This window comes from Aspergillus fijiensis (assembly GCF_003184825.1).
Source record: "Aspergillus fijiensis CBS 313.89 unplaced genomic scaffold BO72scaffold_5, whole genome shotgun sequence".
Taxonomy (NCBI): domain Eukaryota; kingdom Fungi; phylum Ascomycota; class Eurotiomycetes; order Eurotiales; family Aspergillaceae; genus Aspergillus; species Aspergillus fijiensis.
The window spans coordinates 284273-312261 of NW_024468981.1; the positions used below are offsets into that span (position 1 = coordinate 284273).

The following is a 27989-nucleotide window of genomic DNA, read 5'->3' on the forward strand; positions in this document are numbered from 1 at the left end:
ATGTCTGAGTGTACGCCCCTGTGCCACATATTGCAAGCAAATGTCGGCAATTGTATCTGATAGCACCACAGCATCATTAACTCTCATCAGCAGTTGTAACTCAATTTGATTCAGCATTCAATGGCATTTAGTAAGTGGCATTAGTATCCATGATGCGCCTCAAAATAGCTTTCCTGTTTTCTACGTTATTCTCATTTTCTCGGCGTCATCACAAAAATCTCTCGACCGCTCGGTTTCTTTCCCGACCACCTTGTGTCCGCTTGTCGTCTAGCGCGTCACCGATGCTCCAAGAAACGCAATTAACGAAGATGATGCCCTCTCCGCACCATACTCTCCATCCACCCTTTCACTACTGTGCTAAGGTAAAGACGATCCCGTGGCTCGTTCCAGTAATGTCCATCGAGATCATTCCATCCAATTTTCAGAACAGATGTACACAGCCCAGTCGTTGCCTGCGTCAATGTTTGTCCGCGCAAACACTCGACGAGATGCGGAATGGAATGCGGGTGTCAGAAGCGGCAAATTCCCAATAAGGCATCGGGGATTTGGTTCCGGGGCGCGTCAAGCTTCCCAAGAAATTCTCCAACTGTCCCCAGACGTCAACCTAAGGGCTAAGTTCCGGATGCTTAATCCACGTAAAAGTCCTTTCGAGATGATGCAGTACCCGGTGCAGGCCGTAATTCCGATGCAGCTTGCGGACGAGCGCCTCATCCAGATCCTCGACCTCCTCGTACAGCTTCTCCCAGGACGACTCGGGATCCTCCAGGGGAAAGACGTACAAACCGGCCAGGATAATCAGCATCGCGCGCCGAAGCACATCCGCAACGGCCTCTGTGATACCATGCAGGACGTCGCCGGGCCTTTCGTCCACCGACACAAGCATACGGCCGATGCGCAGAAGCACGGATAAACCGTGGTAGCGCATCTGGTCATCCGCCAGCAGAGCGCACTTGGCGACGAGCACCTCCATGACGCCCTCGAGATAAGCGTAGATCTCCATGAACACCGTTTCCCTGTCCCACCGGTTCAAGCGGGGGTGGACAATCTCGAGTTTCTTGGCGACCAGCTCGCTGTTTACGTCGAACGAGTACGGCCGATCGAGCTCCCGGAGTGCTCGCTTGACCTGCGCATGCACCCTGGGCTTCACGCGGCCGCCCTCGTCGATGGTCTGGCGGATGTACTCGGCTAGATCCGGCATCGGGGAGCAGGAGCGCGGCCGCGGGTCGGAACGGACGGCACTTTGGTGGGGTGAAGCAATGGCGTTTGCGTTGTTTGCGTTCCGGTCATCGGGCTCGACCGAGCGAGTGACAGCGTTGCCGTCGAGGTCGGTGCGCGACCGTTTGGAAGCGTGAGTATCGGACATGGCGCAAGTGACTAGGGGGCTTTCTACTGTGAGTGGCGGGTCTTGCTCTGGTGGACTTGCAGTAAGAAGAGAAAAGGAGTAATTGATCTTGATCTAGGGGGGCATTTACTATGTTGAGTGTTGTGTGGGGTCTTTGTTGTTTATGTATCACGGCACGCTAGTTCCTGTCACAGATCACGTGGGGTTGATGGAGTTGATGTATCAAATTGTTATCCATGTTCTGTGGATTGATCAATTGATCGACCAAGCGAAGCTAAAATTCCGAAAAGGCTGGCTATGTGATATTAATGCGCACAGAGTGCTAGGTACTGCCCTGCCCGTCATCCAGCGCTTATCTTTCCAGGCGATTTCCCTCTCCCCGTCTTGCCTTAACGTCCTTCCTAATCTTGCCTCTTGCCATTTATTCTTTGAAGCAAGTACCATGATGCGGTTCTGTTAGCTTTTGTTTACCATACTGGTGTCAATAGATAGCCTTGATCGCTTGTCCCGCATAGTATGCGCTTTATGCCAACACATAGGGAAAGTAATTGCTGCCCTGATCTAGGGGCACACCTCATCGGCACCTACGACGTGGATTCAATCTATATCTTTGAATAGCTCACCGGACATTAAAAGTCCTCTAAACACAACACACTAGCCTGTTCTTTACTCCCCGGCACGAGAGCAGAGACATACAAGGATCTTGATGATCTGCGACCGGGATATTCTCACATGCAAGTCACCCGAGAGATAAAGTAACATTCTGAGCCTCGTTAAATATAAACTTGTAACGCGTCGCGACAAACTATCCGTTTCCGAAACCTCATTTCAAAAATATAGAAAGGCAAGGAAAGAGAAGAACATACAAAGAGAAAATCAACCAAGCACATGCAAAAAACATTGATTGAGATACAACGCAAGACTTTTGGTCAACTTCCGTAAACAGATCACTTCCAGGTTGGCACGTCTTGCAATAAGGATTCCCAATCCGATGGCCAAGCTTCCGACCGAGGCAGGCTGCCTAGACCAGCTCCTCTGTTTCAGGGGAAGCATCGTCGCTCCAGGGGCGGGGGAAAGAGGCTTCACTGCCAGGGGTGGAGGCGACGTCGTACTTGAAAAGGGAACAAAGGTCAGTAAAGAAAATGTCCATATGACTCCTTAGCAGGCGCAAAACATCCTTCAGCGAGCCCGTCTCAGGATATTGCACCCTTTGAAGTCTTCTGTGCAGTTTCTCCACCTGTAGTACTAAGGCTTCGCCACAATAGGCCAAGGGGGCTGGCTCTCCATTTTGCATGCCAGCGATGATCATGTGCATTGAGGACCTTAGAGCCAGAAAGACTTCCAAGTAGTCGAACTCGAGCCAGAAATCACGAGAGGGTCCTATGTCGTCGGAGACCACAGCCAAACCAATCTGTTAAGGTTCGCCCCGCCTAAACGTGGAGACCAGCCGCCGCCTCCGGGATCATATGCGGGGACAAATACGGAAGACCATTGTTGCCAAATCCGCCGGCAAATTTGTATGCAGAAGATGAGAGACCTATGGATACTATAATCCCTACACCCTAATTGAAAGATTGATAAAAGGTACTCCCCGATTAAGAACCCTGATAACAATACCTTCGCCCCCCAAGAGCCCTAAAATCCTAGTGATAAAAAAGTCTTCAGAGTTCCACTGGAGTGAAAGAAGCCTACGGTAGGGAAAATGCAGGTACTTAACCTTAGGCCCCGGGAGAGAAGGGGGGGCTTGGTCATATGAAGGGGCCGGTTACGGCTGCGGTGAGGATAAGTTACTTGGTGGAAAAAGTTGCAACTTGTCAAGTGGCCGCAATGGTCTTCCGTAGTCCACCGACTGCTGGTCATATTGCTCACCGCCTAAAATGCAAGTGGGGACCAGCGGTCGCTGGTGTCACGTTACTTGATGCCCTAAGTATGCGCGAATAGCTTCGATCATATCATACCTACTTAGCCACTAAGGCCATGGAATTTTGGTCTAACGCTCTTGCTAGCAAGCCGCATAACATCTATATTGAATAACAAGATCTAAAATATTGTTTTTATTTACACCTTATGTACTAAAGCAGCTTAGGCCCAGACAACAAGTTCTGGATTGTGGTTATATACTTCATCATTCCGCACGTTGCTGCGCAGATCCAACAAACAATTCTGGGCTCAGGCGGGGTGTAGGCAGATTGAACAGGTATTTGCATCGTTTTTTCTCGAGCTAGCCGAATTGAAATTATCAATACACTTTCTAAATGTGTCAACAGCCTTAGAATAGTCTGCTCATTACAATCAATCCTCTAACCACCCGCGGAAGGATTGGGGCAAAGGGGTATTTGCTGCACTACAAAGTCATTACCACAAGCCGGTCATATATAGTAGTTACCTACCACTAGCAATTCCGCGACCATATCATCACCCAGCCTATAAAAGAGAGCAGATGCTCAAAGGAATCCTGTTATATTCACACAAGGTCTATCCTTGACGAAGACGATAAACGGCTTGTTTCCCTAGTCTCTTTCTCATCATATTACGACAATACAGCTACCACCGCAACACAAAAACAAAATGCAAATAAAAACCGGCATTCCTCCGCTCACTGATGCCCATACCCCGTGTATTCCGTCGTCGACTGCAACTGATGCGTCTCAACCTCCCCCGACTCCAGACAGGCCTGGTTCTTGGCAAGCACATGATCCGCCGGCAGCAACCACCCGGGATGGAACACGTTGAAAACCGCGACCGCAATCACCATCATCACACCGTCCAGCCCTACGAAGTAAGACTCATGCGTGATCAAGTATCCGGTCCAGCCTTGCGCCAGCTCGATAGTCCGGTAAATGCTCCGGATGTAAATGCAGACCACGGAGAGCACCATGGCGCCAACGAGGTAGGCGAGCGGGCCGTGGAGGAGACCCTGCAAGTACCCGAGACGCAGGGAGCGACGGAAGAAGTCCACCGCACAGAAGACAAAGACCGTGACGGAGACTAGCTGGAAGACGATACCGGCGACCATGGTGTTGGTGCCCGGGGCGGTGTTGCCGTTCACCTCGTTGGATTCCGTGGAGGCCAGTGCGCCGCCTACGGCTTGCACCACGAGGGAGATGACGTCGCAGGTGCAGAAGATCCAGAGGTATAGTTTCGGGGACAGGATTGAGGATTCGCGACCGAAGAGTTGGATGAGGCGACCGAGCAGGACGTATATTGCGGCAGTGAAGAAGGTTGGTGCTTTCGGGTGTTAGCGGGGGTACCCATTGGTATGTGGATACGGGGAAAGCTAGGTCTTACCGATGATCAGGGTTGAGATCTGGAGCATGAATGCGGTGGAGTTGTAGGGACATTGGGACGCCCACGTCCGCCCGGCCCAACCGAGGACTTCCACTGCAGTGGTGTTAGCTAAGTTCCTTGTGATTCGGGACCTCGATAGCGTGCATACATATGCATCCGATGCTGAACAGACTGCACCACCATGTTCGCTTCCAGCAGAATTGGATAATGTGGACGATCATGGATAAGCCGAAGAGGACACAGAACGCAATTCCGGCGCCTTCGGAGGGGATGTATCCGTATGATGTACTGACACCCTCAACGTAGGCTTTGCAGCCTACGTAAAGTCCATTATCATCGGTAGATGTCATGGTGAGGTGCTAATTCGATGCGAGTTGTTGGGGTAGAGAATAATGAAACAGGTCCTTGGCTATGAAATCAAAGTGTAAGATTTCCTGTTTGTTCAGAGATCCGACAACTCGACAGTTTATATACCATGGATACACTGCGAGGCTATAACATAAGCTCTTAACTGATGGTGAAGGCATCAGCATAAAGTTGACGTATGGACCAATCAAAAGATTATATCCTACACAGCCTTCTATCTATGATTGAAGGATCAAGGATCAGGCAGCGAAGATACGGAGTATACATGGGGCGGCTCTCGGAAAGATCGACAGCCCTCGGATCTCTAATCTTATCCACAGCCGCACGCCAAGCGCTAGGACCAGGCAATTGCCGTCTGTGATTGAACGGCTCGTAAATGTACGGCGTGGCTTATCTTTAGTGCGATCCTTATATCGCAATAAAGTCTGATTGGTCACATCGTAATCCCATCACCCCGCTGGGGGCCACGACAGCATGAAACATGTGGACAGAATTTTCAGACAAACCCTGCAAATGTCGTGTAGGTAGATCTATTTAGACAGGGTTGATCCTTCGAGAGAACGCCTTGTCTCGCATCACCAGCCCACATTCTCCCAGCGAAGCTCCCAAGGCCCTTCTAGGCCATGAGGCTTAGAGCGAAAAAGCACCAGGCACGGATTCGCCCGTGACTCCCGTTCACTTACTATCGACGAATCGTGTATGCGCTGACGTGCCAGCGGAGTCCGCTGCGCGACGGGCAGATGTGCGAGCCCCGTCTCCTCCAATTCCATGACCCGACTCGCGACCGCCACATGCAGCCCTTTGTCCCACAAGCCTTCCCGAGCTGGATATTTCGATAACAGATCGAGAGCTCGGCGCCGCAGAATCGGGTGTCGACACCGCTGGGCCGTCCAGTAAAGCACGGGTATCAGCTCAGCGTCGAGGAAAAACTGCTCCGCGGCCGAGCTGCGTTCGTCTCCAACACAAAGTTCGACCAACTTCTCGCCTGCACACACAATAGTTACGAAGTTCGGGATGAACTTATCCAAGACCATCTCATCTAGAGAAGTGCAGGTGCTCAGCCACGTGATCGCGGTGTGGTACTGGCATGCCATGGACAAGGGCGCCCGCGGATCGAGGATCCCGCTGGCCTTGGCGGGCTTTTTCCGCAGTGTCTCGAAGGCCTGGAACCATGCATGGCACTCGCCTAGTAGGGCCCCTTGCTGATGGAAATGTTCCGGATAGAGCGGTTGCGGTGGGTTGGCCAGGACGTGACTCTGGGCGAAACGGACAAAGGACAAGCACCGAGTAATCATGCTCGTCAGGTAATCCCTCGCTTGGTCGACATGGTCGAAACTGAGGTTTTTATTCGATCGGAGGGGGGAAGAGTCGGGCGACCGTATGTCCAGCGCTGGCATGAGCGGTCGACCAAAGTACGACAACTGATTGTTCTGTCGGCAGAAGAATTGGAACAGGTCTTTATTGATGGTATATAGGGCGGTATTCTGTCTCGAGAGGATGTCCAGGCCGCCTTGGACGTGATTCATCGCTTGCCTGGAATTTCCCTGGAGCATCTCGAGACAGACGAACAAGAGGCATTGGGTGAGCATCAAGTCAAAGCCCCCCTCTTTCGGGTCTCCGATCTGCCGTAGAAATTGTTGGATGGCTTTGTTGTACTGCTGCAACGTGAACTCATCAGTCGCATGTGCAGGCTCAAACCAGCCTGCCAGTTGACGCTGATGCAGCGCGCCCACAGCGGCAACGGCATGCCGGACCGCCTGGTTGCGGTGACTGAGTTGCGGGGGGAACTGGTTCCAGAACTGCGACGGGAAGAAGCCCGACAGCGCGGGCGCGGTCTGCGAGCAAAAGAACTGCACATACTGTCGCTCCTCCCGCGTACCTGGCACGAGCACAATCCTTTGATCCGAAGTCGGGCTCAAGCCCTGGCGCCAAGGCGTGGACTGGATGAGGGCTTGGCGAAGTTGCGTCTGTGACGCTTCGGTGTAGCCGTCGCATTTGCGCCCGGAGCGTGTGCACTGGCTGCACGCGGGCTTCTCTTCTCCACACTTGACGTGGCGGATCCTGTCATATCAAGCCGTCAGTCAGGGGTTGTATTGGTGCAGCGGGTCTGACTCGGGTGTGCTACATACTTGCAGGTTATGCATCCTTTGCGGGACCTGGAGTTGCTGGCCCTTGTTCTTCGGGTCGATGCTGGTGCCATGGGTATGGTGGTGCTGACGCTATATGGATGACTTGATCTCAGGAGGTGATTACTGATTGATAAGTCATGGTGGATGAGGCTGACACTGTTGTTATCGAGGGATTTTCGCGCTAAGCTCGCAGGATCAGTACCACGTGATGGGTACTGAAACACTTGGAGTTATAGTCACCACGGGTCGGCTGTATTGCCACAGAATTATGTATGGAGGACCGTAGCGTAGGTTAACTGCCAGGATGGTCAGGCGCGCCGGGCGGTATTGTCTTTCTGCCGCCGCCTAGGCCTTCCAACAAGTGTTTAGTACACTTTCCAGTTCCAAGAGTCTGTACGATGTTCATATCTTCTGAAGTAACACTCAGAGCAGAAAGCGGTGAGACCCGGCGCCGCCGCCAGGTGCTGCCTCCGGTATACGCGCTCGTCCTCTAGGTTCTGGAACCATTTGCCCCTGCGGTTTTCGTAATCGTCGGCTGGCATCAAGAGAAAAATCTTCACTGTCGCTCCAGAGCTGATATATATACAGACTACACAGACATAGCCTAAGACTGTCACTATTATTGCCAAATGGGTGACGAGTTCTTCAAATCATGCACTTGTCCCGTCCCAACCACTCCATCTACTTAGCTCAGCTCACCATAACTTCAGTTTTGCTTAGTCCTTGAATTTCCCTACACTAAGGATCTCAACAAATGCAACAAGCCTGACATCGAAGAACAAATCAAACCTTCCAAATTCCTTACCACTAGTTCTACCCACTATGGGGGCCACGAGCTCTGACCTGTCAGCCTCAGCTGCCCCCAATATGAACATAAACAATTTCCTGCAGCCACAACCAGCATCCCAAACACAAGACGAAAATCCCGACTCGAGACTCCCTGTGCCAAGATCCACGACACCCATAATCACAATTCCACACCGACATTATCGTCCATTACACTCTCTAAAGCTCGGAATAAGTCCACTCTTCAAATAAGAGAACCACAGAAGATAGACATACCCGAATCATGACACCACAATCGCTTGTACCCGCTTAGGCACCCGTCTCCGTAGTCCCGACAACACGACTCGGAGATCTCCCGGCACAGCACATCCCAATTCTTCGTCCTTGTCGAGGCGACGAAGAGCCAGCCGTCCGAGTCGGTGTCGCCGGGGGCAGATTTGCTGGACCCGCAGAATGGGGAGCTGCCCCACCATTTGCATTCGTTGAAGCCGGCCATCTGACACTTTGAATATGCACCAGTCGCGAGCAGCATTACTGCAATTGTTGGAAAGGTGAGAAGCTGCATTGTGGTGACTGTAGGACGATAGCAAGAAAAAGAGAAAGTCGGGAATGAGTGTTGTAGTTTCCTTTCTTCTCACAAGAAGTAGAGCACGGGACTATATACTATCAGGACAGCATGCTTGCTGGATCAAGTGGACTGAGAACGCAGCTTCAATGTACATAGCCAAAGGCCGCCACAAGGCGAGGCATTGGGTCTAGGTTCAGTATCTCTCGTATTCAAGGTCGAGTTGTTTGCGGGCAGAGCGTCTCCAAGCATCAAAGTACCTCGTATCGGCTTGAAGCTGCCACAAGTAGCTACACGAACTGACTTCAATCGCTCGTCCCGACCAGCGACATGCAGCTGCCACGTCAACCGTCTTCAGCCACCGCCGGAACCATCCTTGGCAGTCGGGTTCCCATAGATGAACATCTGTCTAGTCACAGGTCAACTCCACGGAATATTCATCTATCGACAACCTCCTTGATACTTCGGATCAAGCACCGTGGCTACCGCAGGATCGAGCAACAAGGAACTGATAGACATGTGATGCGCAGGGAGGTTGCTGTACCGCTAGCTATGGTCATCATCAAACCTTCATCGTTTTCTAACTTTCGCTCCTGTTCTCCCGGGCACTTTTATTGACATTTTAACCACATTTCTCCCAATTCGAAGGTGACCTTCCTGTCTATCTACGTAGCTCATTCCACATTAGAGTATAATGTATCGCTACATTCCAATACGTGTTTACCCCGCATAATTCACCTTATCGGTGCGATTGACGGCCGAGGAAGCCGGCGGTCCCGAGCGGGGCTCGGGAGTGCCCGACAATCTTAACCTACTGGCACGAGACGCGACAACAGCAACTTCCCACCGGGTAGGAGTGCTAACATTTGTTCTACTACATCACTGGCAAGTCCGTATCTCATTCTTCTGGCATTCTTGAGCAGCTTATAACACAGATCTCACAAAATGTTCCCTCAACACGAATCCACCTCCTCGACCACCGTCAATTCCGCAATCGTCGCTTCCAGGAAGTCCTTCTGCTCCGCCAAGAACTCCGTCATGCCGGCAATATTGAACGGACGCTTGGTATCCACCCGCTTCCGCTCCTCCTTCAACTTCAAGCGGATGCGCTCCTCGAGCAGCTCCAACCGATACTCGGTGAAGCCATGGTAGAGCTCCGACCAGTTGCTGATGGCCCGGGACCCGGTCAGGACCAGCTCGTCGCGGACGGAGGGATCCCGCGGTCGGAAGGGGGTCACCATGCTGATCCGTTCACGGCCCCCCAGCGCTTTCAGCGCCTGGTGCTCGATATATCGGCCTTGCATTACCACTGCGGTGCCCTGGGAGACTCGATCAGCTAGAAAGTAAGAAAGGAAGAGGCAGAGAAAAACCAAACAAGAAAATGAAACAAAGAAAAACAGAGGGTAGCATGGAGTGGACATACCATTGCGGGTCCACGGATCTTCTTGATCTCGCCCGCTGGGGTCCGGATAGCCGTCTCGCCGCCGAACATGTCGCTGCAGTCCGAAAGCATCGTCACGCACACGAACGGGAAACTGTCGTAGTGCCATGCAAAGGCCGAGGTATCCAGGCTCTCCTGGACTGTGGCAACAGTCGACGCATCCTCGTTGACAGAGATGTTGATATTGGCGATCTCGTAGTCGAACGCGACCACGAGGTCCACCCCAGCGACCTGGGATACAATGCGCTGCAGCTCGGGTGAGCTCCACGCATCGCAGGTGAAGGGGGCGCGTCTGCAGAAATTCAGTCAGTCTGCGAGACACAGCTCATTGTCCACACTTGGAATGGCGCGGTGAAACAAACTCTCGACCCATGCCCCGGATCATATTCTTGGCGAAGCTCGACGAGTATTGACAGTCTTTCAGGACGGGCTCACTGAAGATCTCCGCCCGCATCTGTTTGATGGCTTCGGGGGTGAAGAGGGGAAAAGGTTCGGAGGCTGCCACCGGAGAGATCCCGTGGCCTTCGAGACCGATCTCCCGCATGGTGGTGATGCCGCTCGGGGGGTGGAAGTTTAGGTTCCGTCTCGCGTCGAAGAGCTCTTGCTTATCCACACGAGCGCCATCGATGAACCATTGAGGAAGGGGGTGGCTTGGACGAGTCGCCTTTTGGGTGGTAGGGCCTACCACTGTGGGTGGTGCGGGGCGCAGCGCGTCAACTGAGGGCATTTTGGACTGGTGGAATTGAAATTGTTGGTTTGTGGCTGTGGTGGATGTTTGTATTAGTTGAAGAGATGAGAAAGGTCTGGAGTTCGGAGCATAATTTGAGTTCACTGAGATACACACGGTTATACATATGGCTTCCTGGCTCATGCCCAAGCCAAGCAAGCGAAGCCAGCACCGACCCGGTCAACCGTGACCCCGCACGCACAGGGGTGCGCAGATGACCAGGGCATGCAGGTAGATTGACAATCAGAAAGACCTCAAATTAGACGATAAGTGTCTCGCGGAGATTGTCACTCACATGTACCCTTGCCATAAGGCAACTCCCGAGTCGCCGAGATTTCAAACTTCAGCCGTCGGGTACTCGGATGGAAGAGGGGTGGACTCGGGATTCTCGGATCGGAAGTAGTGGATGTGCACAGAAGTAACGACTAGATTGCCTATCTGTATTCGGCCCATATCCCTTGCTGATCCTGTCAATGGACTTCTTTCCCTCTTACGCTGCCACACGGATGATTCGGATTGATATGTCTGCTCCGATGGTGTCACATGAACTAGTCAATCATATCAAGACACTTATCATCCAATCCGATTCCCGCGCACGCTTTTGTAGAGGCGAGTCACTTCCAGTAGTGGGCCGCGTTTTCTCATATATTATCACAACTATGGATACTTCGGCCTTGAAGCAACCGAGGCTTCTTGCACTCAAGCGAGACTAGGAGTATCGAAGAACCTTCATCGGCCAGAAATGAGGTTTCAGTGTTTAGATTGGAACACTAAATGAAAAATGAACAAAGAATAAGCAACATGAAGAGGACGAAGGAGAAGGCGAGGAAAGGAACAAGGACAAGTATCAGACATAGAAGAGAACAGAAAAGTGAAGTCGGGGCTAGTCCTCGTCGTCTCCCCGGTTGCCGTGGCCTAGTGCTCTCCAACCTCAAGAACTTGCGGATCTTGCTCAATCCTTGCAAGTCCCCAGCCTCCGTCCCTGATATGCTATCGTCCACCCAGCCCGGGGTTGTCCCCCCTTCGAAGTCCACGAGCCACGCGTCGCGATGGACACCGTCAATCACAACATTCGCTGCTTTGACATCCCCCCAAACGAGCCCGTTCCGATGAAGTGCATGCACCGCGTCGGCGATTTGATCATACCACTTCTGGCTCTCGGCGATGCTTACCTCACCGTCATTGTCGGCCGTCATAAGGTCAGCCAGGGAAGCCGGCGACGGTATGTAAGTCATCAGGATACCGGCATACTGCGTACCGATGCCGATTACCCCTTCCAGCTTGGGCACTCGGAGCGAGCGTCCTCCTTCGCTGCACTGCTCCATCTTCCGTAGCATGGAAATCTCGCGCTGCAGGGACTCGGTTCTATGGGTCATCTTGTAGGCAAATGTCGCCCCACGGATATCAACTTCGTAGACTTTACCGCGCTCGACGTCGCGGAACCGCTCGACCTCCGAGAGTCGGAAGACGGGAGTATCCCGCATCTCATCTTCCATTGCATCCCAGTCAACCTCTTCACGCGCCAACATCCGTGGGATGGGGCAGGGTTCGAATGTTAACGTATCGTTCCTCTGCGGGATCAACTGGAAGCAAAGACGTGAACGCATCAGGTAGGACTCCAGATCTTGCGGGGGAGCGACTGACGTCGACAGGAAAAGTGGTTCGCAATGGAGGATCAGTGGCGATAAAAGTTTTGCCGAGGACTGTTGCATATAGACATTGATGCATTGGTCAACAACGGATGGTTTTCGGTTCCAAAACGCCGGGCCCGGAGACTTGTCGAACCGAATGAGGTATTCGGTGTCCCTGACACTCGCAGGCAGCCTAACCATGAAACAGAGATAAGCCGCCTATAGGGCGCCCCGGAATAAGACAGGACCCAGACCGCTTACTCTGGCTCGAAGCACAGAGTCTACTGGGCGAAGTTATCCATCGCGTGGGGGGTTAAAGTAAACATGACCTGACTCTGAAGGATCAAATCAGCCAGTTAGGCTGGAAGTTGAGGCGGGTTGATGAGCCGTTGTACCCCTTACCCCACGTTTGTTGCTCACCGAATCCAAGAAGGTTTAATTTCGCGCACTCGCCCAGCGGGAATTAGTTTACTGTTGGTCGAATCGCACTCACTAGCCTGGTTGTGAGCCTCGTCAGGTCTGGGACTGCCAGGCGGCCGGACAGGGGATTCGGTCTTTCTTACCATTGCAACAGGGTGGCAATAAGAACAGAAGAAGGATCGGGAGCTGGGATTCTTGCAATTGGGAGGCACAAATGATCAAGCTCAGCGGTGAAATTGATGAGGCTGTCTGTAATGGAGAAATAGAGGAGGAAAGGCGTGTTTTTTGTATACGATTGTATAACCAACCAGAGCAACTGTTTATAGGCTTATTAGACTTTCTAGGGAAGGTATTTTGGATTGAGCAGTTGAAGAGATAGGAGGAGAAACAGAAGAAGTTTTCCGAGACTAGCAGAAACCTGGAGCAGTCAGATCCTGGCTTTTGAACCCATGTTGGGCCAATTCAGGACGCAAAGAATAATCCCATAGGGGTTTTAGCCCAGGCATTGATAATGCATGGTTCTACTGGAAGGCGATTTCTTGTCTGCTGAATTATAGCCATTGGCCATCAACAGGAACAGTTCTTGGTTTTTTGTTGTTGCTCAATAATGAAAGACAAGCAAGTCTTTCTCCCCAGCTCATCTGTCTGACTGGGTCAATAGACAAAGATATTTTCTGGATCTCTGATTGTGGTAGTCTTACCTCCAGGATTCTTTGCCAGGGAGATGGCGAGACAAGATGTCCGTGCATGTACATTGAGACAGATATCTTTAGCATTTGAAGTTTGCAATATCGCGTATTGTGAATGGGTGTTAAGAGACATCCAAGCTATCTCCAACCATCATAACCGAGTACCTAGTAGTCTAGGGAAGGAGAGATGTTCGGTCCCTCGTCTAAGCACATGTCCACCACAACAAGTCCTAGCTTGAAGTGGTTTTGAGGCAACCTTAAAGTGATCATGGCGTAACATCACTAGACTTTGTCTCAGGAAAGATGATACATGACCGTGACCTATTCTGGGACAACCCCTTTTTCTTCCCAGCTTGGCCTAGTCGGCCGCTGCTTTTGCACACTCGGGGTGACAGCACAGCATCCTGATTAGCTGGCTGTAGTCACCGCCCCCGGGTAATTCACCCGACCCGTTCGATGGCTCAATAACTGCCATTGTCTCGCCGGGTTTTGTCAAGTTTGACCACTTCTTCTCGGAACGATCAACCTAGACAATTCGCCGAGCAACACCGAAGACAGATCCCGAGTTACACTCAGAGCTGCGCAAGAGGAATGCAATTAGGCTTTTGCAACTTGTACCTGAGCCCCGAAGGGCCGTGACTACACGGTCACTATTCTTTCGTCAATCGGATCTAAGCTGAATGCGCATCCCTGATTGACCTACCGAGCAGGTCAGCCAGGGATGCGTACAGGAAGCACGGATATACCCGGGCTAAGATACACAAGTGGAGTCTCGTAACCTAATCGATGTGAAATCATGATTAGCTCACGTGGGCAAATCAATTCTGGATCGAACATTCGAAGTGCTTGAAGCAACTGTAATATTGGCCTGATCTTAGGGTTGTGGTTGCCGCTTGATACCTCGTAAATAAGGCTGTGTCTTCAACTGTTCCGGGTGTGATTGCCTTGAACTTAGCTTTATGCGCCGGTACTGGAAGTTTCGGGGTCAAAGATAAAGGTTTACCGAATGCTTAATCGGAGATAAACAGGAGCTTGAACAAGTAAAAAAGGGGAAATAGTTATAAATCTTGCTTCCCGCGCGATGTTCGGTGCTGATAGGACGGAAGATACTACGTACTGCCTACCGTACCTACGGTAAGCAGAAGATGAATCCGTATGAATGGATGGAACTAAGCACCGCCCCTTGCATTGTGTTGGACCGTTATGTTTGTTGATACACATGCGCGGCCCAAGGAGTACAGCTCTATAGAGGTGCGAGACAACATAGAAGCAGGTTTGTGGGATGGAGGCAGCATTGACATAAACCTGATTTCCGGACCGAGCTGCAGCCAATGCCTTGGCGACAACGACAACGTGGTCATTAATATAGATGAACCGTCACCTTGAAAGCTGCGAGATGAAATCACGAACCTGTCGCAACCAAAGGAGTATAAGTACCAATGCTTCCGGGGTATGTCAAGCACCGAACGGGTTTTCTCTAACCTTTACCAAGGAACCCCGAAAGAACCGCAACACCTGCTGAGTCCATGGCTCTACCGCCCCGAAGCCAAACCAGCAGCACCGGGCGCTCGACACCGCACAATCTCAATGTGCTCCAGCGCCGGTACCACGCGGAGTTTTACAAAACCGTCGCCAAGGTGATGGCCCTGCGTGAAACCTACCTCCAAGAACGAATCATCTTCGTCAAAAGCAACGAAATGGTGCCGATCCTCAAAGGTCTCGGCGCAAGAGACGAGGATTTCGAACTCATCCAGAAGATCAGCAACACTACCGGCCCCGATCCCACCTTCGAATACCGCACCGTGACCTCCGCGCGTTACTGTCTCGACGTCGAGACGCGATGCCTTCAGCGCCTCGAGAAGGTGCCCTGCGGCCCTCGGACAGAGGAGGCCTACAAGCGCTACGACCCGGGGGTCCAACGGGAGTTCGAGGAGGCACCGCTCGAGATGCAGGGGAACACGGTCGTCCAGGCGCTGATGCTCTTCAAGGCGCTGGTCTTCCACAAGGTACCTATCCTGCCGCGGGAGAAGCTGGACTACACGTCGCATCAGTGGGTGTGCACCGTGCTCAATGTGCGCATCTTCACCGACGATCGCCAGGGGGTCCAGGGCGAGCCAGCGCCCGGGGGCGTCCATTCCGATGGGTCGGACCACACCATGACCGTGTTCCTGGGGTCGTCCAACATGCGCTCGGACAGCGCGGTCACCTACCTCCACGACAACCTGGAGACGACGGGGGCGCCACTGTGGGAGACGAACCCGGCCCTGATCCGCGCGCGGGTGCAGCATCGCGACTTCCTCGACACGTTGATCTTCGCCGACCACCACTACAAGCGATGTGTCACGCAGCTGAATGCATGCGACCCGTCCGACCGGGCGTTGCGCGATATGTTGGTCGTCTTCACCCGGCGACCCAAGCGCGATGACCATGGGCTGGGTCACGCGGAGACTCAGGCGCTGCATACCACCTGTCCGCTGCAAATCCCCCTCTGGCTGCCATGAGCAGGTTCTGTGCATATTCCACCTTCCTCTAGTACCGGGAGCTGCGAGCTTGAGGTCTTCTGCTTTCCCCACCCATTGATCTTTCAATTTTCCTATTCCTATACCACTATCCGCCATTGCAACAGCAATTGATATCCCTTCATGTTCCTTTTTATTATAAGTACGTGACTAGATCAATCCACATGACAGCGTCGTTATCTTTTCTTTTGTCCAGGGGAACCATGTACCTCGAGCGTTGAGGGGTAGAGAGGCCCGACATCGCGCCTTGCATGAACCTTGCTCCAACAAGACACCGGATACACCGCCACATGCCTCGAGAGACCCTTTTCGGCTTTCAGAGCTCCTTACAACATCAAGCAAGGTTAAGGTCCTCAACCTTGTTGCGAAGGTGCCATTCCATGGTCGTCACACTAGAGGTTTGCTGCGCAGAAGGGTGATAAGAAGAGGTCAGCTGGTTTTGGTTGCCTTGCCCACATGCGGGCTCTTTGCTATACCTCTTTCGTAGATGGCTTTCCCATTTCTAGAAAATCCTAGCCCTAGAGAGACGTCCTATATGGATGTCTGTGCGCCCATGGCTAATTCATTGATCACACTCTAAGATCGAATTGTAGGGATTTACTCAAGTTCTGCAAAGATTCTAGCTCTAAGCCTGCGAGCCACATATATTGCTACTTGAGAGACTGATCGGCCGAATTAAGGATACGAGGGTCAATAGCTCCCTTCATTGCATGACCATCATAGGCAGTAGAGCCAATTGCTTCCTCTACTTCACTTCCGTGTGTATCATTCGATATCCAAAGCAGCTTCTAGACCAGACACTACTTCCCAAATCCCTGGCAAAATCAACTCAAGTGTAGCACAAATAGCATTCCGACCAAAACATACGGAACCCTTGAATAGGCAGACCCCGCGAATTGGAGAAAATTCCGTGCAGAGGCGGGGGGTGCTGCAGCTTTATTCGAAGAGGTTGTATGCCCATCCACAACTCCGATTAAGTAGCTCGCATGCGATCTGAAGATACTTTTGTAGTATTGGTATACTGGTATACGCTTTGAACACAAGCAATTTTCACGGGTGTGTCTCCTCTATTAGGGAATGACCATTTTGTGAGAGAAAAAGACTATATCTGGTCGGAATCGATCCTGCAGTACTCAAGAATAGAATAGGGGTGACACACTCAAGCCTCGGATCCGGCGATCAGGTACGGATGCCTCTCTCCAAGCTGGACCCCTGGATCAATACCAAGGGCTTACTTATTGCAATCCGTAACCGCACATATGGTCCATGATGCGGCAGAGACCGGAGTACAGCACCTATGCTAGAATGTCAGATCACTGTCTAGGGCAGGTACTTGTTGTGAGGTAATTGTACAGCCACGGTAGGTGGCGTATGCAGTACCTGCGTAACCTTATTGCTCCCGAGTCACTGACTCGTCGTGCCTAAGCGGGAGCAGTGAAGGACAAAGCTTAAATCAATCCATTTTAATAGTGCTGAGTCCGGTAGAGTTCTGAAACAGCTGGTGATCTGCATTGTCTGTTGCCCCAACAGAGAAAGTCTATGCACCTCATCCTAATCACTACTACTTGAATCCCCATCCGAGTCCTTATCTGAGTCACTATCCTCACTCTCCTGTGCATCTGACGAACTACCATGAGTCGTGGAGTTCGCATCTCCATTCCCTGCGCCCTCCTCCTCGGATTCCGCCACATACTCCTCCTGCGCTTCCGTCGACGAGAAGGCATGCCCATCGTGCGTCTTGTGCCTTGTGAGAAAACATTTGTAACAGAGGTCAAAGTCAAAGCAGACTTGGCATTTGTGGCGATATCCATAGAGACCCTGACAACAAAGCATTAGTCGGAATAACCGGGAAATGGGAAGCAGAGCAAAGCTGAAATGGAGAACGATGAAAAGAAGGGGACTGAGCGTACCATGAAGCAGCCATCACAAGTACCACTGAACGAAGCAGCCACGCGGCTGAAATGGATACCAACATTCTCAAGCGCGTCAGCCTGTGGATGCGCGCTCTGATACGCGTCCTCAAGCAGCCTTACCACGTTGTCGGAATGGCCGTGGTACCGAGCGATCTTAGCCGCTGTCCACGTCCGTCCGAGCCCAACCCACTGCGTACAGGGGTTGGCACCGCGGTTGAGCAGCATGGAGATGATCTCTTCTTGCACACTCGCGGTGGTGGTCCGGCTGAGGCGGGTCCAGCCTCGCGCGGCCCAGAGCAACGGGGTCCAGCCGTCTTCGTCGGGAGCATCCAGCAACTCGCGCGAGAGGCTGAGCACTCTTTCGACTAGAGCGGCCGACCCGCTGAGCATTGCAAAATGCAGGACCGTGCGGCCGACATGGTCTCGCGCCTCAATGTCGCCACCTTGCTCGAAGATGAGGTCCAGGTGGCCGACAGAGTTGGCGGCCGCCAGATGGATTGCACTGCGGCCCTGGATATCTGGCTGGTCAACGCGGGCGCCTTTATCGAGCAGGGCGGTCACGATTTCTAACGGCGCTGTGACACAGATCCAGCTCAGCAGAGAGCCTCGCATGCTCCCTGTGCTGTTGACATCCAGCTCCTCCAAGCTCAATAAATAATTGCAAATTTTGCTCTGGTGCTCCCACTCCCCGAAGGGGCCGCGGTACCCTGCTTGGTGCAGAGGCGACCCGCTCTGCGGATCAACTAGATTAATGTCCGCACCGGCAGCGACCAGCAGCTTTACCATGTCTAAGGACGAGTCCCAGCATGCATAGTGCAGCGGGCCACCCCGGATGGAACCCACGGTGTTGAGCTCCGCCCCGCGGGCGAGCAGATACTTGACCATTGCGGCGTTTTCATGACCGACCGCGCACATCAGCACTGTCAGGCCCTTGCGATTGCGAGCCTCGAGGTCTGCCCCGGCGTTGATCAGCGGACGGACAGTTTCCATACACGTAGATGGTGACATATACATAAGAGGCGTGAACCCTTCCTGCTGGGCGTGATTCACATCCGGGCGGAACTCTAGCAAGAGCTGGACGAGGGCAGGATTGTCGAGTCGCACCGCATCATGCAACGGGGTCTGCCCCTTGGAGCCTTGATGATCGACATTGGCACCGGCTTCCAGGAGCAGACGTACCGAGTCGAGTCGCTCTTTCTTTACGGCGCACCCCAACGCTGTGTATCCATTGTAGGGGTCATCCCCGTACTGCACTTCGAGGTCGGGACCAAACTCCAACAACGTCCTCACATTCTCCGTCCGATCGTACGTAGCACTCAGTGCTAACGGTGTCCAGTTCCAAGCCACGATATTGGGATTGGCCCCCTTTTCCAGCAGAGCCCGAGTCGCTTGCGGCTGCGAGTAGGCGATGTGTAGAGGTGTCCAGCCCGCTTCAGAAATTTGATTGAGACTCGTCCCGTGGTCGCACAGTAACCGAATAATCCCCGCGTGTCCCTTTTCAGCCGCCAGGTGAAGGCCATTGCTATTACCCTGATCTGATAGGGTGGCCTGCGCGCCTTTGTTGATGAGGTACTCCGCTACTTCCATATGCCCTGAATAGGCAGCCCTCAACAACGCTGTCCGGTTAAACGTTCCCGGCGCATCCACGGGGTGGCCAGCCTCAACAAGCAGCTTAACAAGCTCCAATTTCCCAGCCCCTGCTGCCTCGGGCAAAGGAACAACTTCATTCTTTGTCACATGCGGATTGGCCCCGTGCTTGAGTAGAAGCTTAGTAATGTGGTCGTGACCTTTGTAGATGGCGAACTGCAAGGGGCTCCAATTGACCGACCCAAGGACATTGGGGTCCGCACCGCGCTCAAGAAGTAATCGAACGCTATGAACATAGCCTTGGTCTACAGCGGCTGCTAGAGGCGTCCAGCGTACATCGCCGTGTTTGTCCAATTCCAACTCGTGATGTTTGACCAGCTCCTGCACAACACTGTAATATCCCCATTGGCAGGCCCGACATAAGACCGACTGCCCGTCCTCGCCGCCCAGGGCATTGATATCTGCCCCCGCAGCCACCAAAAGTCGCACGGCTCCAACATGTCCATGCGCCGAGGCAATATGCAGCAGCTGACGTCTTCTGGAATAGAGACGGTCTGCGATGGCCGCCCTGCCAAGAAAGAATTTCAGACTATCCAGATGCCCCGCTGCGGCGGACCAGAAAACTGCGGAGTGCAGGTAGATATCTCCCTCATAGTCGTATTTGCCGTGGACTGAAGCGCCTGCATCGAGAAGTTTGGCTAGAAGGGAAGTCGAGTTCAGAGTGGCAGCCCGAATGAGGATAAAGTCAGGCCATTCAAACGGCGACCCAGACCTAGTCGACTGAATGATACACGAGACCACCAAATCGATGGCCTCTTCATCAGCGGACCAGTTAGCTGCCCAAAGAATGTCATGCATCTGCGCACTATTCAAGGTACAATGGTCGAGCAGCTCCTTCAGCAGAGCCCTTTGTCTGTATCGCGCAGCTTCCCATGCTGCCGAAACTAATGTGCTCATATCGTTGGTGTGGTCCTTCGGAAATGCGCTTGGATTCTCCAACACCCATGTGTGCAGTCGCATGCCTACCATAAAAGGCAACACAGAGGGGTGGCATCGGTCAGGTCGTTCGAAGAGATTTGATGCTGCCCACCGGGCAACGGCAATACGTCGATACGACAAGGGATCGGTCAAGGTCTCCTTTACCTGGGACTTGATAACCTCAGTGAGCACTACCGACCCAAACTGCTGCTCCAAGTAAAGTGCCGCGTATTGCGCGAAATTGAACTCTGTGTCCAAAAATCGAGCATCCTGCAACTCAGGAGTGGCCCAACGCTTCGGCCCTTCCTTCCACTTCTCAAACTCGGTTGATGAAAGATATCTCAAGCAGGCTATAAGAATTCCCCTACTAGCTTCCATGGATCCAGGGCCAAGCCCGAGGTCTTGGAGGACCCCTGAGAGCTGAGGATGCGCCAAGTGGACTTCTTGATACTTGACCACTAGCATGCCGTCAAACAGCTTGTCAAGTGTCTCGCGGGATAGCTCAGTTTTCCCGTGTGAGACAATAGAAAACGATATCGCGCGGCGCAGCTCCCACACAGTCAACGGTCGCAATGTCCTGTTCACCCAGAGCAGTATCTCCCCAGCCAAGTCCCGCTTTTCCTCTTGCGCTTTGAGGCTGCTCACAATGCTGGAAGTGGCTTTCTGCCTAGTTTTGAGGTCCGACGACAGAAGCTTGATCGCATCCTGCACTTCGCCGCTGCTCACAGGCCCCTTTCTGCGTCTCAGACGCCCAAGCACAAACTCACGCCAGTCCAAATCGTTATCGGAATCGAGTATCTTCTCCTGGACTCTCCGGGAGGTACCACGGAGAAAAGGGTACTGCCGCACGAGATCTTGGAGCGCAGCCTCCCTGCTCGCCTTGCGAGCTTCATGGAGCATGCTGTGGGAAGGGTTATCAAGGTCAATGGTAGGCCATTCCGAGAGCCTTTGCCGCAGAGCATTCTGCGTCACAAAATTCTGCGTTACCAGGGCATATTTGGTGCAGCACTCATTGGCAGTGAAGAGCTCATCAACCAGTGCCACAAATCGTGTAAGTGGCAAGCCACATTCCTTCGCGTTTGTGATAATGCACCAAACGGTTTTGTCTTCAGCGTAAGTGACGAGTTGTCGAAAGCATTGCAACAGCTCCGCGTCCGTGCAGGTGCGAAAATGGATCATACGCTCGAGGAGTGCGCTGATTGGCGTCATCATATTCGCAGTGTGCCGTAGCAGCTGTGCAATAAGCGACTTAAGTAGACCAGTGTATGTTGCCAAGCGATCGTCACGGCTGTCGAACTGAAAACAGATAATCATGTGTTTGCCTGGGTCGTCAGATTTCACCTTGTCCCGCAGATGACTCAAGATTTGAACACCTGCGAGAGGAGATGCAACTGAACCATGAAGGTAGACTCTAGCTGAGCGCCGTGGTACCAACCAGTCCTTCAGGTTCGAATGGCTCGTGATCCAAGCATAGGGGTTGAATGCTCTCGAGAGCCATCTGCTTGGGTAGAGTGGCGGCGCCATGGGTATCATGTGCGACCACCAATCCGAAAATCTGACCGCCTCACAAAAGGACTCTGCAATACTTGAGAATGTTGCAGATCGTTCGGGATGGGCGTGCTGGACATACCTTTTGCAGACCCTGAAATACGGTCTTCAATTTTGCGATAGACGGCATCGTCTTTTCGAAGACGGCAAAGGTCGCTATGAGATTTGGTCGACGCCAGGGTAATTTCGTATGGTAGACCAATGTTTGCTGCCATCTGGTCAAAGATCTACTGACAGTCAGTATCTAATGTCAAAGACAGAATCCATAAATATGTTAGTGTTTGAGAAACATGTACCTGGTCAGCACTGCTGCTCGAATATACATTGATGATCTCCACAGACAACGAAGCCTGTAGTCCCACAAAGGTCGAATTGAGCTCCTCGATGCCCTCCCCAAAGGCAGTAATATCCTCCATTCGAATACTGTGAGAGGGAACTCCAATTTTGAAACACAAGAGGGAGCAGCTGATTTGCCATGCTGCCGTCATATATGGATTGATGAGGACATCCGAAGAAAACCTACATATGTCAGCTTCTGACTACTGCCACGTTGGGCTCAGGATTTTACCAAAGATCGAGTATATATCGTGAACCAGGTGTAGTTTATCTTCTCCAGCAGTGCGATACGCATGGCCTCTTTGACAATTATTCCCTCGATGTCATGCGTGATGAACACGATAGGGCGGAATGGGTCCTAGGGGCATTTAGTTGTGTACCGGTGGAAAATCAACGGCAAACAAGCACAGACCTCTGGATCATCCTTTACTTTCTGATAGAGCTCGTTGATTAATGAATCTGCTAGATCATGAATGGCCGCCATGGGTGATTTGCCGGGGCTGTCCAACTCTAAGGAATATGCGAAACTGTAGATTCGTGCTACCGGTGGATTGCCAGCAAGACCCTCGGTCAGCCAGGTCGGCTTGCCATCCTCATCGGTCGGACTAGCCCAAGACTTGTGCTGATCTCCATGAAGCCCGTGGACTAAGACAATACTAGACGGGTCTGTCAGTTTTGAAACATCGACAAGGTCTGAAAGGCAGGGAAGTCATACTCGTATTCGCCCTCTGTCGGCTCTAAAAGAGCTAACATAGGTGGTTTGACATCTTGGGGATATCTATTCTCATCGCTCACTGTTGTTGAAGCTTGTTCGGAATCCTCAACTGTCTCTGTCTCTGCGTCTTTCTCTAGCCTTTCATCGCCCGACTCTGAGCCTGAAGCGGACGAGGTAGATGTCGTGCTTTGTTCATCGTCAGAGCTGGCGATCGACCCACGGTCGGACATGACAATAGAAGCAGCAAGAAGCTTGATATGTCAGCAGCTGAAAGTTAACTATCCAATATGTGCGAGATTCGACAATCAAAAGGATCTAAAGGTTGTGAGCAAGATTGTGTGCAGTGTTCCTGTTTCAAGTGGGTGCGTGTCTCGAAGCTGGCAATTAGCCGGTGCCTCCCTTAGTGCGTTTGGGCCGAAAAGAAAGGGCGCATGTCAGCTCCGCCAAGACGCATGGAATCACCCATAAATTCCTGCTTATCTTGCTGAATCCCACTTTTCCCAGTAACATCTTGAAAAAAAGCCTTACATGAAAATGGGTGATACAGCAAATAAGCACGATCAGGATACTGACGGGGATATCAATTCTGGCGATAACGGCCTCGACTTTCCTTCGGGCGCGCTGAGCTGGGATCTAGGGCTGGCCCCTGCTGGAGACACAGGCAGTTCGTTTCGCGTGCAGAACGACCCGCGTGCGCCATATCAGCGCAGCAACGTGATCGAGCGCAAAGGCACAATCGACATCCGCTGTTCTTGTCTTGACGTGATCCATGGACTGATTTCCGAGCAAGCAGAGGACCAGTTTGCAACCCTGATCGTCATGGAATATCGGTTTGACGTCCGAAAACGCGCCAGACGGGTTGAGCAGGCCCAGATCGCCCTTGAGTTCAAGGCTCGTGAGGCAGGTGAGACGGGCCCTGAAGTCTACGCCATCGCTCCAGACGGTAACTTCAGCCTTGTCCCTACAAATCAACGCGAGGAGATAAAGAGATCCATTGAGGGCCAGGCAGGAGCTTCTGCACCGGTGGGAGGACTAAGTATCACCGGGACGGTCGGTTGGGAGAAGACCGTCAGCCGCGAGACGGAGGACCACTGCACAGTGGTGGGATCGCGGGACTTGGTCGGCCGCAATTGGGGGCCTGCGAACAGCGCATCCTGGACGCTTCTGGAGAACTCATCGACCAAGAGTGGTGTTCCGTCCTTGCTGCGCACCGCCGTTCTGCTGCGAAGGGAGGATGAGCAGCCTTTCGAGTGTGTGGTGAAGCTCACGGCCGATGTTGTCACTGGTTGGCGGGAGCGGCTTTGGGGAGGCAAAGGACGAGTCCCCAAGGATGATCCGGTCATTTTCGACCCCCTGTTGGACCCGACAAATCATTTGCAGGAATATGATGTCTACAATCTGGGACAGGTTGATTTGGAGGGGCTGTGCAGGGTCACGCATAAGCGGAATTGGCAGGACGCGCCCGAGCAGTAGTCTTGTGGCTCTGACCAATCACATCACGGCAAGCGCAGCTGCGCTTTACTGAAAATGCACCTACTGAATTCGGCTTGGGTACCTACTTACCTAGTAGTACGTACTCAGTTGTTGGGGTAGTACTAGGTAGCCTGCTCAGTCTAGAGCCCCCCAATCAAATATTACAAGTACTGGCCGAGGATTGTTGTTTCCCCGGGATTGATTGGCGCCAGCAACGTCGCAGCATACCTTAACTATTCGGTGCTAGTATAGCGCTTCCTTGACTCAGCCTTTCTGTGGGTTGCGAGTACTACCACGCCAGGAGTATTTACCACGCACTCCACCGGGCGCTTGTTCCCCGCCCCCTGTAGCAATACTAAAGTGAAAGATTCCCTTTCAATAACCGGTGCAGCAATCGATCCTGAGACACCCCTCCCCCTTCAAATTATGTGGAAAAGTTTCACCTAGTCTTTTTGTCCCAAGATGTTGCCATTGAGCCCGCCAATTTCAGCGGCAGATGATGAGCGCAACTTTTCGCCTTCTCCGATAGAGATCTCAAAGTCAATCACAGCAAAGTTGCACTGTGACTCTGGGACTGATGGAGAGTCTGACGATAGCTCGGTGACAGAGTCTTTGAAATTTGTAAAGCGCCGTTTCGAAAGAATTCGCACCAATCTGCGTAAAAAAACCATTTCTTTTAACGACCGCGATCAATTCCATCAATTTGTGCGGGACAACAAGGATATCTTGGACAAAACCGTTGAACATGGTACTTTGCTTCACTATTTAGTTGAAGATGCCCAGGACAAGCGCTTCAGTCGATATGAACCGTTGGTTGAATATCTGGTGCGGCAATATCCGGTGCTCCTGAACAGAAAAGACGATTGTGAACGAATGGTTCTGCCTTGGGCTATCCAAAAGAAGCGCCACAACCTTGTTCATTGTATATGTGCCCATCATCCGCATATCGACAAAGTCATCGCCTCCCAGGGGCTGAGATCACAGAATTGCCTGCACGTGGCCATACACGCAGGGGTCAGGTCGACTCTAATCCTTGAACTGGTGAAACTAGCCAGTCTGGAGACTTTTGTAGCTCTGGACAATGAAGGTAACACGCCTCTTCATCAGGCGGTTGCCTACGAGCGGTGCACGGAGGCTGGACTGCGTGTTGTGCAAGCGCTGATCAATCGATGCGATAAGGCAGTGGATGCTCAGAGTAGCACCATGAGGCGATTATCTCCTTACCTTTATCATCTTTTCACGCGCGCGGAAGCTGAAGCGAAGGAGTCTGGAAAACACACCATCGAGCCGCGTTTGTCTCCGAGGATCAAGAATGTCGACATGCTCTCTTCAAGTGCTTTACAAACAGCTCTGGCTCGACCAGGCAAAAATATGTCTCAGGAAAATGAGTTGGGAATGTCTCAACTGAAGGCGTTAAATGATATTAATCATCCCCAAAATGTTCACACAGTGCATAAAGGAGACGCAAATTTTGCAACGTCATCGATAGTCGACAACAAAGCCCTGGACCTGGACAAGTCGATCAAATCTCCAATAGACACAGACAGAAGGCACAGCAAGATATTTAACGCGAGAGCAGATGAGGATGCTATTGTTACCGAGCAAACAGCGGACGCAGTTCGGGATTATCTAAAACTCCATTGTTTGAGGACCCGTGATTATGATCAGGCAATTGAGTTGCTGTACGAACAAGGCTCTCGTGAGTATCCCGCATTGTTTGCAGACTATGCTATTTTAGAAATGTTCTTAAACATGATTCAGACAGGGAGCTATACTTCGATTTATGTGGTTTATCATCACTGTACATCGATGAGGAATGGATTAGTCGCGGGTTAGAATACCTATGTTTTGATGACACACTGCAGTATGTCGCACTTCCTCAACTTGAGTTAAGGAAAAAGCAGCAGGCTAGCAATTCAAGGTTTGCCAAGAGAAAAGATTTGCTCCCTGACGGTGATGGTCGACGCGACATGGTATTCATATTCGACTTTCTGCGGAAAAAGAGAGTATCACGAATCCTTCGCGTCATAGTCGACGACCTTCTCTGTCCTGCTCACAGCGACGAAGCAATTGAGCAGGCGATACGGGGCTTCGGGGTCGAAGTTTGGGACTGGCGCAAGATTGATATTTCTATCGACACGATCATGGATGTTGCATCGGATGTTAGGGAATTGCATCTGTACTCGAGCGGAAACAACATGGTTCTGCGTGGATGGAGCGATCATGGTGGCCTAGCGCAATTGAAAAACTTGCACACCGTGTATTTGCACCAAAATCAGGTATATCAAAGGCGTTCATTGTTGGCCGAAGGCAATTACACTGACGATACCAGGGTCTCGAAACTGCCGAGCGAAGCAGGCGAAATGTGAATCAGTTTTGTAATAGGTTAGCCGCACTACGGCCAGACATACACGTTCAGCTGGAAAAGCAAGTTCCAAATCAACATACCAAACAGACAGACAAGTCCGTTGAAGGGGCCCGAGAGTGCAACGAACATCCTCATCGGTGGATTACTTGTATGGACAAATTTGCGGACTTCATTCAGAATATCCATTCGCCAGCTGGGTCGATGGAGGGTATCCGGGTGGCGCTGATCGATGACGGGGTCGATATTGAGGAGAAGACGCTGCGGGGTAAAATCGTCGGCGGTCGCAGCTTCTCTCCGAGAGAACATGCTCAGAATTTGCAACGATCGTTCTATGTGTCAGGAGGTGGGCATGGCACAGTCATGGCAAGTCTCGTCTGTCGATTGTGTCCCGCTGCTAAGTTGTTCGTGGTAAAAGTGGCCGAGCATGTCAGCAGAGACTCCGGCCGCCATATCTCAGCTAGCAGCGCAGCTAAGGCGGTTCGTGCAGCAATTGATCAGAAGGTCCATATCATCACCATGCCTTGGACAATCGAACGCAACGAACTGAATGCAGCCGACATTCGTGACCTGGAGGCCGCCACTGGGGCGGCTGCCAACGCGGGCATCATGATGTTCTGTGCCGCCAGTGATCAAGGTCCAGCGATAGATATTACCTTTCCTGCTGCCTGTGTGAATACCAAGAATATCTTTAAGATTGGTGCTGCAGAGGCTTCTGGCGCGGTATGGAAGTGGGTGGGAGACGCGGCGGCAGTTGACTTCATCTTCCCGGGCCACGAGGTGGTCAAAGAGCGACCTAACGACGCGCCGATTGACGAATGTCAGACCTTAACAGGATCCTGGGTAGCAACGGCAATTGCATCTGGATTTGCAGCATTAATTCTTCATTGCGTGCAGCTCAGCTTCGTGCAGACACAGGCTATCAACCAACCTGGCCAGATGGATCACTTCGAGGGCCTCCAACGTCATGAGCGCATGCGTGAGGCCTTCTTAGCAATTGGAACAACTCAGAGTAGTGGGAATAAGTATATCGAGGTGTGGAATGTGTTTGAGAAGGCCGTGGAGAAGAGCCAGGGAAAGCCACCAGACCAATTCCCAGCCATTGTCAATGAGGTTGCCAACAAGCTGAAGGCCAGGAAAATGCTGGAGTGAGATGGGTATTCGCACGACG

General features: G+C 52.1%; 11 protein-coding genes across 11 annotated transcripts; 4 read left to right on the forward strand and 7 right to left on the reverse strand.

Annotated features, from left to right (window-relative positions):
* Window positions 1-157: 157 nt before the first annotated feature.
* Window positions 158-1456, reverse strand: BO72DRAFT_444462 (uncharacterized protein). Its single transcript, XM_040943817.1, has one exon. The coding sequence runs from the start codon at window positions 1361-1363 to the stop codon at window positions 605-607; it is 759 nt and encodes a 252-aa protein (XP_040805430.1). The 5' UTR covers window positions 1364-1456; the 3' UTR covers window positions 158-604.
* A 2328-nt stretch (window positions 1457-3784) lies between these two features.
* Window positions 3785-5189, reverse strand: BO72DRAFT_396016 (RTA1 domain-containing protein). Its single transcript, XM_040942021.1, has 3 exons — window positions 4779-5189; window positions 4631-4723; window positions 3785-4570 (listed from the first exon to the last, which is right to left on the reverse strand). The coding sequence occupies exons 1-3, from the start codon at window positions 4978-4980 to the stop codon at window positions 3939-3941; spliced, it is 927 nt and encodes a 308-aa protein (XP_040805431.1). The 5' UTR covers window positions 4981-5189; the 3' UTR covers window positions 3785-3938.
* Window positions 5190-5338: 149 nt separating this feature from the next.
* BO72DRAFT_396019 (Zn(II)2Cys6 transcription factor) lies at window positions 5339-7249 on the reverse strand. Its single transcript, XM_040942022.1, has 2 exons — window positions 7126-7249; window positions 5339-7057 (listed from the first exon to the last, which is right to left on the reverse strand). Exons 1-2 carry the CDS (start codon window positions 7194-7196, stop codon window positions 5572-5574), a joined length of 1557 nt encoding a protein of 518 aa, XP_040805432.1. The 5' UTR covers window positions 7197-7249; the 3' UTR covers window positions 5339-5571.
* Window positions 7250-8092: 843 nt separating this feature from the next.
* On the reverse strand, window positions 8093-8490 carry BO72DRAFT_524376 (uncharacterized protein; the record flags this gene model as incomplete). Its single annotated transcript, XM_040949867.1, has 2 exons — window positions 8188-8490; window positions 8093-8130 (listed from the first exon to the last, which is right to left on the reverse strand). Exons 1-2 carry the CDS (start codon window positions 8474-8476, stop codon window positions 8093-8095), a joined length of 327 nt encoding a protein of 108 aa, XP_040805433.1. The 5' UTR covers window positions 8477-8490.
* A 938-nt stretch (window positions 8491-9428) lies between these two features.
* BO72DRAFT_420943 (uncharacterized protein) lies at window positions 9429-10718 on the reverse strand (the record flags this gene model as incomplete). Its single annotated transcript, XM_040942744.1, has 3 exons — window positions 10280-10718; window positions 9900-10209; window positions 9429-9795 (listed from the first exon to the last, which is right to left on the reverse strand). Exons 1-3 carry the CDS (start codon window positions 10642-10644, stop codon window positions 9430-9432), a joined length of 1041 nt encoding a protein of 346 aa, XP_040805434.1. The 5' UTR covers window positions 10645-10718.
* Window positions 10719-10980: 262 nt separating this feature from the next.
* Window positions 10981-12476, reverse strand: BO72DRAFT_492256 (uncharacterized protein; the record flags this gene model as incomplete). Its single annotated transcript, XM_040948273.1, has 2 exons — window positions 10981-11101; window positions 11575-12476. The coding sequence occupies 2 exons, from the start codon at window positions 12474-12476 to the stop codon at window positions 10981-10983; spliced, it is 1023 nt and encodes a 340-aa protein (XP_040805435.1).
* Window positions 12477-14910: 2434 nt separating this feature from the next.
* On the forward strand, window positions 14911-15885 carry BO72DRAFT_516351 (uncharacterized protein; the record flags this gene model as incomplete). Its single annotated transcript, XM_040949577.1, has 1 exon — window positions 14911-15885. One exon carries the CDS (start codon window positions 14911-14913, stop codon window positions 15883-15885), a length of 975 nt encoding a protein of 324 aa, XP_040805436.1.
* Window positions 15886-22520: 6635 nt separating this feature from the next.
* On the reverse strand, window positions 22521-23359 carry BO72DRAFT_207815 (uncharacterized protein). Its single transcript, XM_040939632.1, has 2 exons — window positions 22981-23359; window positions 22521-22921 (listed from the first exon to the last, which is right to left on the reverse strand). The coding sequence occupies exons 1-2, from the start codon at window positions 23208-23210 to the stop codon at window positions 22624-22626; spliced, it is 528 nt and encodes a 175-aa protein (XP_040805437.1). The 5' UTR covers window positions 23211-23359; the 3' UTR covers window positions 22521-22623.
* Window positions 23360-23514: 155 nt separating this feature from the next.
* On the forward strand, window positions 23515-24453 carry BO72DRAFT_492259 (uncharacterized protein; the record flags this gene model as incomplete). The annotated part of the gene is made up of 1 exon (XM_040948274.1): window positions 23515-24453. One exon carries the CDS (start codon window positions 23515-23517, stop codon window positions 24451-24453), a length of 939 nt encoding a protein of 312 aa, XP_040805438.1.
* Window positions 24454-24787: 334 nt separating this feature from the next.
* On the forward strand, window positions 24788-26375 carry BO72DRAFT_207744 (uncharacterized protein). Its single transcript, XM_040939631.1, has one exon. The coding sequence runs from the start codon at window positions 24916-24918 to the stop codon at window positions 26287-26289; it is 1374 nt and encodes a 457-aa protein (XP_040805439.1). The 5' UTR covers window positions 24788-24915; the 3' UTR covers window positions 26290-26375.
* A 48-nt stretch (window positions 26376-26423) lies between these two features.
* BO72DRAFT_492260 (S8 family peptidase) lies at window positions 26424-27970 on the forward strand (the record flags this gene model as incomplete). The annotated part of the gene is made up of 2 exons (XM_040948275.1): window positions 26424-26732; window positions 26786-27970. The coding sequence occupies 2 exons, from the start codon at window positions 26424-26426 to the stop codon at window positions 27968-27970; spliced, it is 1494 nt and encodes a 497-aa protein (XP_040805440.1).
* Window positions 27971-27989: the final 19 nt, after the last annotated feature.

Coding starts and splice junctions, on each gene's coding strand:
- BO72DRAFT_444462 (XM_040943817.1), bottom strand. CDS start 1,363: ATGTCCGATACTCACGCTTCCAAACGGTCGCGCACCGACCTCGACGGC.
- BO72DRAFT_396016 (XM_040942021.1), bottom strand. CDS start 4,980: ATGACATCTACCGATGATAATGGACTTTACGTAGGCTGCAAAGCCTAC. Junction 4,724..4,778: donor GTTCAGCATCGGATGCATAT/GTATGCACGCTA, acceptor ACACCACTGCAG/TGGAAGTCCTCGGTTGGGCC. Junction 4,571..4,630: donor GATCTCAACCCTGATCATCG/GTAAGACCTAGC, acceptor AACACCCGAAAG/CACCAACCTTCTTCACTGCC.
- BO72DRAFT_396019 (XM_040942022.1), bottom strand. CDS start 7,196: ATGGCACCAGCATCGACCCGAAGAACAAGGGCCAGCAACTCCAGGTCC. Junction 7,058..7,125: donor AAAGGATGCATAACCTGCAA/GTATGTAGCACA, acceptor TTGATATGACAG/GATCCGCCACGTCAAGTGTG.
- BO72DRAFT_207815 (XM_040939632.1), bottom strand. CDS start 23,210: ATGTCCGACCGTGGGTCGATCGCCAGCTCTGACGATGAACAAAGCACG. Junction 22,922..22,980: donor CCGACAGAGGGCGAATACGA/GTATGACTTCCC, acceptor AGACCCGTCTAG/TATTGTCTTAGTCCACGGGC.
- BO72DRAFT_207744 (XM_040939631.1), top strand. CDS start 24,916: ATGTTGCCATTGAGCCCGCCAATTTCAGCGGCAGATGATGAGCGCAAC.